Source organism: Giraffa tippelskirchi, chromosome 4 (genome assembly GCF_054371585.1).
Source record: "Giraffa tippelskirchi isolate mGirTip1 chromosome 4, T2T-mGirTip1v1.2.pri, whole genome shotgun sequence".
Classification (NCBI taxonomy): domain Eukaryota; kingdom Metazoa; phylum Chordata; class Mammalia; order Artiodactyla; family Giraffidae; genus Giraffa; species Giraffa tippelskirchi.
The window spans coordinates 147,266,501-147,282,559 of NC_137278.1; the positions used below are offsets into that span (position 1 = coordinate 147,266,501).

Consider the following 16,059-nt stretch of genomic DNA (forward strand, 5'->3'; position numbering starts at 1 on the left):
AAAAGAATGTTGCAGTTGATTGTAACATATTATATATAAAAAGACCCATAGATTCACATTGATAATGTACTTTTAAAAGGTCATCCCCCTGGAAAAAAACTCCTTAGGACACCACTGGAAATATTTAGTCCACTAATTCCCTATTTTAAAAATGAAAAGAAAGAATTGGCATTCATTTTTGCCTTTTTTGTACAAACTGTATGATCTACTCCACAAACTTGGTAGAAAAAGTAGCATCCGGTTTGCTTTTTAATCTACTCGCTCAAGTCCCACAGCCTTATTAGCAAGAAGTCCTGCATCTCAAGTTGGAGGACCCTGCATTCCACCCTGGAGCTTCCCAGATGGTGCTCATAGTAAAGAACTCGCCTGCCAATGCAGGAGACATAAGAGACGCAGGTTCATCCCTGGATGGGGAAGATCCACTGGAGGAGGGCATGGCAACCCACTCCAGTATTCTTGCCTGGAGAATCTACTGGTCAGAGGAGCCTGGTGGGCTACAGTTCATGAGGGTGCAGAGAGTCAGACACGACTGAAGCGACTTAGCACACACATCCCACCCTACTCCCTGTACAAGAGTGGGTCTTCCTCAGCTCAAAGGGAGGGCAGACAGACCTGGCTCCAATGTCATAGGTGCTCTCCCTCTCATGGCCACATGATGTCACTGTAGAGCTTTGTCCTGCCCAGTCCCAGTCCCCCTGCAGCTTTTTGCCTTGCTCATTTCCAGCATGGCCCTGGGGCCATGGAGGCAGGGCATGGCCTGACCCTCAGAATTAAATCCCTCTCTGTTCACACACACAGCACATCATGGCCAGTTCTGACTAGTTTCCAAACCCAACCACATGGTATGTCAGAACCAGTCACTTCATCTGTTCAACAAAATACTAGCTCTACAATGTAGCAGGTACTATTTAAGGAGTTTGGTATATATCAATGAACAAAACAAGGATCGTTGCCTCCCTCAAGGAACTTGGGGGATGAACATTTCCCACATCTCCCCTCAGGCCTTTATCTGAGCCCAGGTTACCAACAAAGACATATCCTCCCCTCCTGATGACTTTTGCTTTAGGGTAAGAGGATGTTCTCTCATTCACACAATTTAACTTCTCCCCATGGATCATCTGACCCACTCCTTTATTCTTGCCTGGGTAATCCCACGGACAGAGGAGCCTCGTGGGCTACAGTGCACGGGGTCACAAGAGTCAGAACACGCCTTGGCAACTGAGCACGCATGCATCATTAAGGTACATGTCAAATGTGGGGAATGGATTTTGCTAACACTCACGCACCTCTTCGATAGTCAGGTAGGACTTTCTGATTGTATAAGTGAATGCCACAAAAGTGATCCTTCCACATATATCAGGTTATTTCAGGTCTTAAAACTTTACATACACTACTTCATTTAAAATTGTGTTTCTTACCCATCTAGCACATCGTAAGGTCCAGGTGGACCTTACGATGTGCTAGGTACTGTTTGAAGGACTGAGGACATAGCAGTGAAAAAAAGATATAGCAATAAACAAAGCACAGCCATCATGAGTTTACCATCCAGTGATGATATCTGACTTGACCCTAACAATCCTACAAGATGGGTAAGAAACACAATTTTAAATGAAGTAGTATTAGTCCCCTCATTTCCTTTTCAGAACATGTACTAGCCCGTCTGGTGTGTGAAGTACCATGGAGAGCAAATTTCAGTGTGCTCAGAACTTGGCAGATGGCAGTTCAGAGTGGGGTTCAAGATTCTGCATTTTCACACCATTCTGAGAGATGGCAATGCATCTGTTCGGGACCAACCACCCTTTAACTGGCAAGACAGGGCTGTTTTTTTTTTCTCATAAAGCAAAGATGTAACAAAATTCTGGCCCCTTTCCTTCTAGTGTATTGTGGGAAATAGGCAGGTGGGGTGAGATGTTGCTATACCCTATTTCATAGCACCTAAGATACCCCTAAGATAAAACACAGCCTGATTTCAGAGAACTGAAAACATGAAGAGAAAAAACTAGTACATCTTAGAATCTATGAAATAAGGCACTTGAGTGGCATTAGAATATAATAGTTAAGTGACTAGAGTCAGACAGACATGCCTCCACTATTCAGTACCTCTGTGACTGTGGGCAAGCTTGCATTTCCTCACCTCCAATATGGCAGAAACCACCGAGGCTGCCTGATGATTAGACTTGACCCAGCCAGCTCTCTGTCCAGTGACATAAAAATCCACAAATGACCACTTTGTATTTCCTTCAGCATTCCATACCTCTCTGAAGTGAAATAACTATGTATAGAATAATAATACTCCTGCTTGGAGAGTATTAATCTTCACATTTTGCCCTATATAGCTCTAAATTGTTTTACTCCTTTGCAAGAGTGTATTTCGGGTATGATGTGTGTTAAAAGAAATATACATTTTAAAATGTGTTCAGTCGCTCAGGCGTGCCCAATTCTTTGCAACCCTATGGACTGTAGCCCACCTGACTGTTCTGTTCATGAAATTTTTCAGACAAGAATCCTGGAGTGGGTTGCCATTTCCTCCTCCAGGGCATTTTAAAATAATCAGAGTTAAAAAGCAAACCCCAATCACTGTTTGATACATGCATTGGTTGTTGCAGAGGGTGTGCAGCAAACCTTACTTACAAAAAAAAGCAGTCACATTGTTAAATGAGTGTGACTCATTGAGCACATTGGCTGGTGTCCAGAACAGTGGGTCTCAGTGGACATTACACATGAATGTGTTTCCCTCTGGAAGGCAGCCTCTTCTCTCTCTCTCCCTCTCTCCTTCTCTCCTCCCCGCCCCCATTCTCTCTCACTGCTGTTTCTCAGCACTTGGAACCATGCTCAGAACATGGAAAGACTCAGTACACATTTGATGAACGCGTAAACCTCAGACTGTCTCTTGTGGGTGGTCAGGAGGACTGGGCATTGGGGAAAACTTTAGCTGGTGGCACTGGCCTTAATGCAGAGAGAACAGGCTAAGGCCCATAGCTGAGGATGAATGGCTGGAATTGCTAAACCAAACCCAGGACAGGGAGTGAGGGAGCTACTCAAGCCGGGCCCCAGGGGAGGGTGTTCCTTAAAGGAGTAGTTTTAGGTCTTCTAAGACTTCTTAAAAAAATGAACTGTAGTTCATTTACAATGTTTCAAGTGTACAGCCAGGTGATTCAGTTATATGTATATATACTGATACATATATTCTCTTTCAGATTCTTTCCCATTATAGGTTATTATAAAATATTGAATATAATTTCTGTGCTATAAATAGGTCCTTGTTGATTTATCTTATATATAGTAGTATGTATCTGTTATATTTAAAATACATACTACTATATATAAAATATAGTAGTATGTATCTGTTATATTTAAAATACATACTACTATATATAAAATATAGTGGTATGTATCTGTTCGGAGAAGGCAATGGCACCCCACTCCAGTACTCTTGCCTGGAAAATCCCATGGACGGAGGAGCCTGGTAGGCTATAGTCCATGGGGTTGCTAAGAGTCGGACACGACTGAGCGACTTCACTTTCACTTTTCCCTTTCATGCACTGGAGAAGGAAATGGCAACGCACTCCAGTATTCTTGCCTGGAGAATCCCAGGGATGGCGGAGCCTGGTGGGCTGACGTCTATGGGGTCGCACAGAGTCGGACACGACTGAAGCGACTTAGCAGCAGCAGCATGTATCTGTTAACCCAAACTCCTAATTTATCACCTCTTCTTACAGTGGTTACCCTTTGGTAACCATAAGCTTGTTATCTATGTCTGTGAGTCTTATCTGTTTTGTAAATAAGTTCATTTGTATCAGTTTTTTCAGATTCCACAGGTAAGTGCTATCACATGGTATTTGTTTTTTTCTGTCTGACTTACTTCACTTAATATGATAATCTCTAGGTCCATCCATATTGCTACAAATGGCATTATTTCATTCATTTTAATGGCTGAGTGATATTCCATTGTATATATGTGCCACTTCTTTATCCATTCATCTTACAACAGGCATTGAGATTGCTCCCGCGTATTGGCTATTATAGTGCTCCTGTGAATTCTGGGGTGTGTGTATCTTTTCAAATTATAGCTTTGTCCAGATACATGCCCAGGAGTAGGATTGCAGGATCATATGGTAATTCTGGTTTTAGTTTTCTGAGGAAACTCCAGAGTGTTTTCCAGCTTTTGTTATTTGCAGACTTTTTGATCATGGCCATTCTGACTGGTGTGAGGCGATACCTCATTGTAGCTTCAATTTGCATTTCTCTAAAAATAAGCGATATTGAACTTCGTTTCATGTGCCTGTAGGGCCATCTGTATATTGTCTTTGGAGAAATGTCTGTTTAGGTTTTCTGCCTGTTTTTTGATTGGGCTGTTTCTTTTTGATATTGAGCTCTATAAGCTGTTTATATATTTTGGAAATTAATCTCTTGTTGGTTGCATCATTTGCAAATATTTTCTCCTATAGGTTTTCTTCTCATTTTGTTTATGGTTTCCTTTGCTATGCAAAAGCTTTGAGGTTTAATTATGTTCTATGGGTTTATTTTTGCTTTTGTTTCTACTCTAAGAGACAGATCCAAAAAAAAATAGTGCTGTGATTTATATATCAAAGCATGTTCTGCCAGTTTTCCTCTAGAAGTTTTATAGTATCTAGTCTTACATTTAGGCTTTTAATTCATTTTGAGTTTGTTTTTGTATATGGTGTTAGAAAATGTTCTAATTTCATTCTTTTCCCAGCACCACTTATTGAAGAGACGGTCTTTTCTCCATTGTATTCTCTTTCCTCCTTTGTTATAGATTACCATAAGTGCATGGGTTTATATTGGGGCATTCTGTCCTGTTCCATTGATATATCTGTCTGTTTTTGTGCCAGTACTATGCTGTTTTGATAGTATAGACTGAAGCCAGGGAGCATGATTCTTCCAAATCCACTCTTCTTTCCCAAGCTTGTTTTTTTTTTTAATTAATTAATTAATTTTAATTGGAGGCTAATTACTTTACAATATTGTAGTGGTTTTTGCCATACATCGACATGAATCAGCCATGGGCACACATGTGTTCCCCATCCAGAACCCTCCTCTCACCTCCCCATCCCATCCCCCAGGGTCATCCCAGTGCACCAGCCCTGAGCACCCTGTCTCATGCATCGAACCTGGACTGGCAATCCACTTCACATATGATAATATACACGTTTCAACGCTACCCTCTCAAATCATCCCACCCTCACCTTCTCCCACAGAGTCCAAAAGACTGTTCTTTACATCTATGTCTCTTTTGCTGTCTCGCATATAGGGTCATTGTTACCATCTTTCTAAATTCCGTATATATGCGTTAGTATACTGTACTGGTGTTTTTCTTTCTGACTTACTTCACTCTGTATAATAGGCTCCAGTTTCATCCATCTCAGTAGAACTGATTCAAATGCATTCTTTTTAATAGCTGAGTAAGATTCCATTGTGTATATGTACCACAACTTCCTTATCCATTCGTCTGCTGATGGACATCTAGGTTGCTTCCATGTCCTGGCTATTATAAACAGTGCTGCAATGAACATTGGGGTACACATGTCTCTTTCATTTCTGGTTTCCTCAGTGTGTATGCCCAGCAGTGGGATTGCTGGGTCATATGGCAGTTCTATTTCCAGTTTTTTAAGGAATCTCCACACTGTTCTCCATAGTGGCTGTACTAGTTTGCATTCCCACCAACAGTGTAAGAGGGTTCCTTTTTCTCTGCACCCTCTTCAGCATTTATTGTTTGTAGACTTTTTGATAGCAGCCATTCTGACTGGCATGAGATGGTACCTCACTGTGGTTTTGATTTGCATTTTTCTGATAATGAGTGATGTTGAGCATCTTTTCATGTGTTTGTTAGCCATCTCTATGTCTTCTTTGGAGAAATGTCTGTTTAGTTCTTTGGCCCATTTTTTGATTGGGTCATTTATTTTTCTGGAATTGAGCTGCAGGAGTTGTTTGTATATTTTTGAGATTAATTCTTTGTCAGTTGCTTCATTTGCTATTATTTTCTCCCATTCTGAAGGCTGTCTTTTCACCTTGCTTATAGTTTCCTTCGTTGTGCAAAAACTTTTACGTTTAATTAGGTCCCATTTGTTTATTTTTGTTTTTATTTCCATTACTCTGGGAGGTGGGTCATAGAGGATCCTGCTGTGAATTATGTCAGAGAGTGTTTTGCCTATGTTTTCCTCCCAAGCTTGTTTTAACTATTTTTGGTCTTTTGTGTTTCCATACAAATTTAAATTTGTTTCTTCTAGTTCTGTGAAAAATGCCATTGGTAATTTGATGGGAATCATATTAAATCGGTAGATTGCCTTGGGCACTGTGGTCATTTTCACAATATTGATTCCTCCAAGCCAAGAACATGGTATATCTTTTCATCTATTTGTGTCCTCTTCAATTTCTTTGATCAGTGTCTTATAGTTTTCAGAGTACAGGTTTTTTGCCTCCATGGGTAAATTTATTCCTAGGTATTTTATTCCTTTTGGATGTGATAGTAAATGGGATTGTTTCCTTAGTATCTCTTTCTGATAGTTCACTGTCAGTGTACAGAAATAAAACAGATTTCTGTATGTTAATTTTGAATCCTGCAGTTTTATCAAAGTCATTGATGAGCTCTAGTACTTTTCTAATGTCATTTTTAGGATTTTTCTATGTATAATATCATGTTATATGCAAACAGTGAGCTTTACTTCTTCCTTTCCAATTGGGATTCCTTTTGTTTTTCTTCTCTGATTGCTAGGACTTCCAAAACGATGTTGAATAAAAGTGGCAGGAGTAGGCATCCTTGTCTTGCTCCTGATCTTAGAGGGAATGCTGTTAGCTTTTCACCATTGAATATGACATTAGCTGTGGGTTTGTCATATATTGCTTTTATTATGTTGAGGTAGGGTCCATCTATGCCCATTTTCTGAAGACTTTTTAAATCATAAATGGATGTTGAGTTTTTTCTTTTTTTCTTTGAGTGTTGAATTTTTATCAAAAGTGTTTTCTCCGCCTGCTGAGATGATCATATGCTTTTTATCCTTTGTTAATGTAATATGTCACACTGATTGATTTGTGGATACTGAAAAATCTTTACACCCCTGGGATAAATCCCACTTGATCGTGGTATATGATCCTTTTGGTGTATTGAGTTGGTTTGCCAATATTTTGTTGATAATTTTCTGCATCTATGTTCACCAGTTATATCGGCCTGTATTTTTCTTTTTTTGTGATATCTTTGTCTGGTTTTGGTATCAGGGTGATGGTGGCCTTACAGAATGTGTTTGGAATTGTTTCTTCCTCTGTAATTTTTTGGAATAGTTTCAGAAGAATAGGTGCTAACTATTCTTTAAATGTCAGTTATTAATTCCTTCTAGTGTATTTTTCATTCTAGTTATTGTATACTTCATTTGCTGGGTTGTTCTTTATGTTTTCTAATTGTTTGTTTAAAACTTCTAACTTCTCATTCTGTGCATCTATTCTGCTCCCAAGTTCTTTGATCCTCTTTTAAGATCATTACTCTGAACTCTTTCTCAGATAGATCATCTTTCTCCACTTCATTTAGTTCTTCTCCTGGAATTTTATTCCTTGATCTAGAACACAATCTTCTGCCACCTCATTTTGTCTCGGTTGCTGTTTGTATTTTTATGTCTGTTGTAGATTAGTTATATTTCTCAACCTAGGACAAGTGGCCCTCTGTAGGACACGCCCTATGCATCCCAGCCGTGTACTCCCCTTTCATCACTGAAGCTAAATGCTCTAGGGGTTCCCCCTAAGAGGGCTGCAAGGGTCCTTCTTTGTGGTGGGCTGATTATGCAGGCAGTCTAGTAGGCTTGGTTGGTTGACGTGCCCTGCCCTGTGCAGATGCTGCTAGTACTGTTTAGTCGGGCCAGGTTACCAGTTGGTTGATTGTGCAACCCTGGGAGGCCTTGGAGGTGGTGCTGGCTCACTGGTGGGCAGACACAGGGTCCCAAAGACTCTGGGGCTGTTGCCTACCTACTGACAGGTGAAGTCAGATCCTGGGGTTCGTGCTGGACTACTAGCAGGCAGAGCTGGTTCCTAGAGTCTGGCTGCAGGGCCCAGGGGTGTCAGAGCTCATTTCGGATCAGTGATTTGGGGGGTCAGAGGGAGGGTGGGGAGTTTCCCAATACAGTTGGGTATGAAGTTTGTGGTATCTAGAAGGGTGCATTGGCCTGCTAGTGGGCAGGGCCAGGGCTCAGCTGGCACCGGGGTAGGGTCCAGCTTGCATTGTGAGATCATAATTTTCAGGCTTCTAGTGTCTGTCCCCTGTAGGTGAGGCTGACCTGGAGGCTCGTGCAGGCTTCCTGAAGAGAAAGGCTTAAGCCTGCCCACTGGTGAGTGGACCTGGCTCTTGGCTCTCCAGTGGGAAGGGCCCTGTCTTGGGGTGAGTCCAGAGGTGGCTGTGGGCCTTAAGAAGTTAGGCAGCCTTCCTGCTAATGGGCAGGGCTGTGTCCCTGCCCAGGTCATTGTTTGCCCTGAAGCATCCCAGTCTGGGGACTTCCCAGGTGGCACTAGTGGTAAAGAATCCACCTGCCAATGCAAGACACAGGAGACATAGGTTCGATCCCTGGATCGGGATGATCTGGAGGAGGAAATGACAACCCACTCCAGTGTTCTTGCCTAGGAAATCCCAAGGACAGAGGATGGACTGGCAGCTACAGTCCATCAGGTTGCAAAGAGTCGGACATGACTGAGTGACCAAACATGCACTTGTCCCAGCACTGGAGCCTATAGTCTGTGGGTGAGGCCAGGTCTTGGTGCTAATGATCCAATATGGCAGCTGCCAGGAGTGTTCATGTGGCTGAATATTCCCCAGTATGGCTGCCATCCATGTCTATGTACCCAGGGTGAGCCAAGCTCCTGCCTCTCCAGGAGACTTTCCAAGACCAGCAGGCAGGTCTGGCTTAGCCTTCTGTCAAACAGATGCTTTTGTCCTGGGTCTTGGTGTGCATGAGATTTTTGTGTGCATGAGAGTGAAGTCTACATTCTCCCCAATCCTGTGGGGCTCCTGCAGTTAAGCCCCACTGGGTTTCAAAGCCAGATGCTCTGGAGGCTTATCTTTCTGATGCCTGAACCTTGGGCTGGGGAGCCAGACTGTGGGGCTCAAAATGCTCACTCCTGTAGGGGAACCTCTGCAGTATAATTATTCTCCAGTTTGTGGGTTGCCCACCCAGGGAGGATGAGATTTGATTATATCACCCTACCCCCCGACTCATCTCATTGTGGTTCCTTCTTTGCCTTTAGTTGTAGGTATTTCTTGGTAGGTTCTAGTCTTTTTCATTGATGGTTGTTCCCCAGATAGGTGTGATTTTGGTGTGCTCATGAGAGGAAGTGAGCTCAGGGTCTTTCTACTCTGTCATCTTGGCCTCTGTCCCTTTCACAATATTTTTTGCTTACAGTACTGAAGCACTGATTAGAATACTAGAGAAAATACAATGATGGGCTTCCTGGCTCTTGCTTAGAGGCAGAGGATATGCTGAGCACTGTACCCAGCACAGCGCCAGGCATGGTGAGCAGGAAGGAAAGGTCTTTTGCTTAGTCCTAATATCCATCTGCAAAGGGCTAACTCTGGCTTCTCCCAACACCTGGGGTTGCTCCAGAACAGAGACCTGAACATGCCTCTGGGAAATTCTCACCTGTATACACCTGATGATTGCAAGTTACAAAAAAACAACAAAAAACTCTCCAGCATGTCTCCCCCTTTTCCAGTTCTGAGTGGGACTTTGGAAATTCCAAGGATGTTCTTGAAGAATAAAAAGTCTTCATGATTGTGTGTGTGTGTGTGTGTGTGTGTGTGTGTGTGCGCGCGCGCGCGCGCGCGCTATGCTCAGTCATGGCTGCTTCTTTGCAACCCCATGGACTGTAGCCCGCCAGGCTCCTCTGTCCATGCGGTTTTCCAGGCAATAGAGTGGGTTGCCATTTCTTCCTCCGGGGACCTTCCTGACCCAGGGATTGAACCCAAGTCTCCTGCATTGGCAGGTGGATTCTTTACCACTAGCGCCAAGACTGGGGGGAGCTGCCTAATCTATTACAAATCTATTATGTTACTGAAATTAGTTTGAAAAGATGGTTTGTCAAGAAGTTTCACAGGCAAAAGTCCTCAACCTACCTAAACACCAACCCCCCTCACATTTTCTCACTTTACAGGTGACCCTGTACAAGGGCTCTGACATGGAGGACTTTGGATTCAGTGTAGCAGATGGCTTGCTGGAGAAAGGCGTCTATGTCAAAAATATTCGCCCAGCTGGGCCAGGAGATCTTGGTGGCCTAAAGCCCTACGATAGGCTCTTACAGGTAAGACCTCAGATGAAATTTTATCTAACTCTTTAAAGTCTTATTTGACCAGTGCTCACACATCCTCCTTTGCCTCAAGACCAGATTAGAGGCCCTCCTAAAGAGGACAGACACTTTTTCCCTTAGTAGAATTTACGAGTTACTGAAACAGCGTGTTTCCCTGAATACATTCCCCAGCAGATTCTAAACTTCTTGAGAACAGGCATGTGTGCGTGCTGTTGCTTCATGTCAATCATGTCAGTCTCTGCAACCCTGTGGACTGCAGCCCTCCAGGCTCTTCTGTCCATGGGATCCTCCAGGCAAGAATACTGGAGTGGACTGCCACGCTAGTACCTTATTCTCCCATTTCCCATTTTGCAGTGTTTAATATCTCATCTCACACAGTATCTAAAATCTAAAAGGTGAACCTTCTTTACTTAATGAAGTAATATCATGATCAGGTTTGGTTTTACTGCGGAAAGCAAATTCCTGGATCTTATGTCCAGTTTTCAGGAAGAGCATTTTGCAAGAACAGGAGAAGGTTGCCATTCTTGAATGTGTATTCAAATAGAATGAGTTTGTCCCTAAATAGCTGACTTTCAAAGCATGAGGCTGCTCTGACGGTTGGCTTTTAGACACATGTTCACCAAAGCAAGTTTACACTGATTCATTAGACAGTTTTAAAACCAATTCTGATGATCTTTTTACCATGGCAATATAACAATTAGACTTGTCCTAAGAATATGGAACACTTTCGTTTTCCACAGATACTCCAGTATTTGTTGAGTAAATAACGATGGACAAGTGATTTGACCTCTGCAAATTAGAGACATACCTACTTTTGTGCAAGATGAGGCTATAAAAGCAGACTGGACTCAGAGTTGTGAAGGGCATTGAATGCCAAGCTCTTAAGACTTTATTCTGGAGGTATATTAATTTCTTAAGCAGAATGACATATTTCATAATTCAGAAAGACAATACAATTATGTCATAGGTGGACTGCTGTAGGGTGAAGAAGGGGAGGATCACAGGAAAGGAGACCAGGAGGTAAGGGTAAGACACTTATACCAGACCTGAGCCTTTAATGCCTTCTGTGCATCCTGGTGGAGCAGTCTGTAAGGCAGCTTACAGTCTGCATTTGTTGCTTAAGAGAGATGTTAGAGCCAAAACTAAAGATTTGGGATACTGAACACATGGATTTGGATAAAGTTGCCTAGGGTGGATTTCTAGTAAGAAAGAGAACTAAAGATAGAAAACAAAATTTAAAGGATAGGATGAAGTAAAGGCAGGAAAGGACTGAAAGTGAGTGGTTAAAATGGTATGAAGGTCAGAGCAAAGTGGTGTCATCAGAGCCAAGGAAGGAGTTTTAAGGATGAGTAGGTGTCAAGAGTGGCTAAAGGGGATGAGAACTCAAAACACCATTCCTATGTTGAACAACTGGGGTCATTTATACAATATAAGTCTTCCCTGGTTGCTCAGTGGTAAAAAATCTGCCTGCCAATGCAGGAGACACAGGTTCAATCCCTGAGTCAGGAAGATCCCCTAGAGAAGGAAACGGCAAGCCACCCCAGTATTCTTCCCTGGGAAATCCCATAGACAGAGGAGCCTGGCAGGCTACAGTCCATGGGGTCACAAGAGAGTCGGACATGACTTAGCAACTAAACAACAACAATACAATATAATGGTCAGGTCCAAAACTGAGAAGATGGGAGAGAGAATGAAAAGTCAAGGAATGGAAGCAGCATGGAGATGATTTTTTAAACTTGGGGTGGGGGGTGGGAAGAATAAGGAAACATGAAAGAAGATGAGCACATGTACAAGCTCAGAAGAGGGTGGGATCATGTGAACTACTGAGAGAGGTAGGTCAGTATCATCAAGAGCGCGAGTTTTGGGGGACTGCCCCAGCAGTCCACTGGTTAAGACTCTGCCTTCCAATGCAGGGAGCATGGGTTCAATGCCTGGTCTGGGAGCTAAGATCCCACATGCTGCAGGGTGCAGCCAAACGTTTAAAAAAAGAAAGAAAAAAAAAAAGCACAAACTTCAGAATCAGCCAGACTGCCTGAGATCACATCTTTGCTGGACGACTCACCAACATCCTCTCCGGACCACTTACCAACTGCTGGTCTTAGGCACTTCTCTTAACCACTGTGTGCCTCACTTTCCTCATCTGTAAATTGGGGATGACAGTCAGCACTTTGGAGCACCTGCCAGGAGTAAGGCTACTTGCTCAGCTTGGTGATGTTAGATGTGTCCCTGTTCCCTGCTATCAAGGGCCTTACAATTTAGTAGCAGAGAATAAGTAAGCTTATACCCATCTTATAGTGTGCTCAGGGCTGGGATAGACTCTCTGTACAGAGTGCTCATTTAAGCACTTTCGATACTCTTATCAAGCTGTTATATCCGAAATGTTACTCTGGGTTTTGAGAATTATAACAATAATTCACCATGGCGCTTCTTGCCATTTCAGGTTAATCATGTCCGAACGAGAGACTTTGACTGCTGCCTTGTTGTACCCCTAATAGCGGAATCTGGTAATAAGCTGGACCTGGTTATTAGTAGAAACCCCCTGGCTTCACAGAAGTCCTTAGAACACACTCTACCAGGAGGAGAATGGAGTGAACAGAACAGTGCTTTTTTCCAACAGCCGAGCCACGGTGGTAATTTGGAGATACGAGAACCCACTAATACACTATAGCAACGCTTTTTATAAAGCGGGACAAAAGACAATATCTACATGGTGCTAAAAAAAAAAAAACAATCCCTTTAAGATTTCTGTGCCATCTGAAGCACAGATAATCACGTGGCATTAACTGCAAGCACAGGGGTCTTTTAAATCTCTCATAGCTCATGTTCACGTCCCTTTTCAAGTTGAAGAGGTTTCTTTGTTGGTGATCACTATGGTATATGACAGGCAACCCTTTGCCAAACCCAATAGTAGAGAAAAAGAAAAACAGGCCACCCCTCTCTACAGTTAACATCAGAGGACATTTTTTTCACAAATCCATCTTCCTGTTCCTTTTTAAAAAGAGAAATGTCTGTTTGAAAATATTCTCTAAAATAATTTCCTTAATTCACTTTGAAATCAGTTTCTTACTACGAAGTTATTCATGTAAGAATTTAACTGACAAGGCTTTTCATAAAGCTGGCTCTGCTAGAACTAGTCTGGTGAACTGCTGGGACTGCTACTATGGGAGGGGTACAGGTATAAAATTATCTTACAACGTTTCAGCAACAGTGCACGTAGGAGACCATAATAGGTGGTGGTAAATGTTTTGCCCAAGTATAGGAATGATTTTAACTAAGATGTATGCTATTCCCTATGCAACAAATTATCAAACAGGATATGTCTTGTGACCTGTTTTTTTGTTTTTTTTTTAAAGGACACATTTTTTTAATAGCTGAAAACTCTCTGGTAATGAATTAGGGTGTTTAGTAACACTGAGAATTAGTTAAATTATCTTATTTTTAAAATTCAAGACTAAGAATTTAAGAGAGAATGAAGAGTCTATTAAAATGAGGTTTATCTTAAGGATAGGCAAATCAAACTCATACTGCTTGACATGTTTTGGAAACTGGTTATACTGAGGGGTGTACAGCACATGTACGTATATGACTCTGGACTGTCTTTTGTTCTGAGCCATGCCACTGACTGAAATTGTAAATACATTTTCACAAAATGCATTGCCAATTATTACCATCCCCCAAAGCAATAAACTGTGACAGTTGCTTTTAATGTCTGTCAGCAACTGTTTTCATTTGTTCAGATATTTTGAATAGTTACACTAATAACTGTTATTTGGTGAATATTTAAAAAAAAATAGATCTGTATATTGATTGTAGAATCTCCATACTGAAAAATTATTTTCCAAACATTTTTATTTTGGTCAATAATTTAAACAACTGCTTAGGTAAAGCATCTGAACACTGTGTCCTTTGTTTAAGGAAAAAGTTCACCTTTCGTTTCTGTGCAAAGAAATATATTATTTCAATCATATTTCAGAACCGCCAGGGCAAGAAAGTATAAAGAAGAATCATGCTAAGAAAAAGATCATGAGTCACTTAAATATGTATTTTTATTTGTAACAAACAAGTATTAAACTGTAAAGTATTTTTGTACAAATTTAATACTTTAATAGCATGGTATTTATCGTCTATGTATGGTTTTGGGGAATTCAAAATTGTTGCAAATATTTGTATGGGAATAAAAAACCCTCTACCAAATGGAATAAACAGTGATTTTAAAAAGCCAAAAAAAAAATGACCTTCTTTTTTGGTGCTTTGGATATATTTTAGTGTTCTATACTTAGCCCTACACAACACTAATGATATTGCATAATTTTCTAAAGGAGGAAGGTTTTGCCATAAACTTGAAAAGCAGCATAGAAGAGAAGAGCTATAGTTTTGATATTTGATCTGAGTTTGAATTCCAGCTCTGATACTCACTGGGGGTATGAAATTTACTTTCTTGAGTCAGTCTTCCCACCTGTGATACTGAAAGTCATATCTACATTCCAGTACTTTCATAAGGAGAGGTGTGACACATATGTAAAAATGCTGAAACAGCTGGCAAACAGGAATGCCTCTAAGACTAATGATACACTTATATTAGGTGACAAAGCTTGATCTTGAGTCTAACTTAAGGATCATATCTACCCCCTGAGAACACTGTATGTATTACATAAAATATATTTTCAAAAACTTATTAGCATGATTAAAATTTATATTTTTTAAAAAAGAAAACTATACCTTATAGTCCCAACGTTTTCATTTTTGCAAGTTGCCTAGCAGGCTTTGTAAACTCACAGGAACAAGGCAGGATGTCCATTCTTGCCACATCTACTTAACAGGGTACCAGAGGTTCTAGCCAGGGCAGCACAACCAGGAAACGAAGTAAAAGGCAACTAAACTGGAAAGGAAGTAAAACAAACTCTACTTGCAGATGATACAATCTTGTATATACCAAAATCTGAAGGAATCTGCTATAAAACCTATTCAAATAAATGAGTTTTAGCAAGGTTGCAAGATACAAGATCAATATATAAAAATCAACTGAATTTCTATATAGTATTAATGAAAAAAATAAGAAAATTATATTCTCATAGGATCAAAAATAAAATACTTAGGAATAAATGTAATGAAAGTACAGAGTAGGTGTGGAAGATGGCAGAGTAAAAGACCCTGCACTCACCTTCTCTCACAAGCACCAAAGTTACAACTATCTGTAGAACAACCATTGATGAAAAAGACTAGAACCTACTAGAAAAGATCAGAAGGAACCATAACAAGAAAGGAGGAGAGGATCTGCAGTATAATCAAATCACATATCCCCCTGGTGGGTGACCCATGAACTGGAGAATAATTATAACACAGAGGTTCTCCCACAAGAGGAAGAGTTCTGATCCCCCACATAAGGCTCCCCAGCCCAGGGGTCCAGCACTGGGAAGACAAGCCCCCAGAGAAATTGGCTTTGAAGGCCAGCAGGCTGGTACTGAGGGCTTCCCTGGTGGCTCAGCGGTAAAGAATCCGCCTGCCTATTCAAGAGACATGGTTTCAATCCCTGGGTCAGAAAGCCCCTGGAGAAGGAAATGGCAACCCACTCCAGTATTCTTGCCTTGGCAATCCCATGAACAGAAGAGCCTGGCAGGCTACAGTCCAAGGAGTTGCAAAAGTCAGACACAACTTAGCAACTAAACAACAAGACTGGGAAATAGAGACTTCACTCTCAAAGGGCATACGCAAAATCTCACACACACCAGGATCTAGGGTGAAAGCAGTAACCTGACAGGAGCC

The 16,059-nt window shown here is 41.5% G+C and overlaps 2 protein-coding genes across 15 annotated transcripts in view; one reads left to right on the forward strand and one right to left on the reverse strand.

Moving 5' to 3' along the window:
* The window catches only part of GRIP1 (glutamate receptor interacting protein 1), a 755,429-nt gene extending 740,902 nt beyond the window's left edge, over positions 1–14,527 (forward strand). For all 13 annotated transcript variants that reach the window (XM_081589879.1, XM_081589876.1, XM_081589880.1 and 10 more), the window contains 2 exons: positions 10,144–10,290; positions 12,737–14,527. In XM_081589879.1, coding sequence (XP_081446005.1) covers positions 10,144–10,290; positions 12,737–12,964 — 375 coding nt within the window. In that variant the 3' untranslated portion in view covers positions 12,965–14,527. The remainder of the gene's footprint in view (positions 1–10,143; positions 10,291–12,736) is intronic.
* HELB (DNA helicase B) overlaps positions 1–16,059 on the reverse strand; it is an 80,297-nt gene that overhangs the window by 17,797 nt on the left and 46,441 nt on the right. For both annotated transcript variants that reach the window (XR_014082067.1, XR_014082066.1), the window contains exon 14: positions 15,016–15,175. The gene's annotated coding sequence lies outside the window, so the exon portion shown is untranslated. The remainder of the gene's footprint in view (positions 1–15,015; positions 15,176–16,059) is intronic.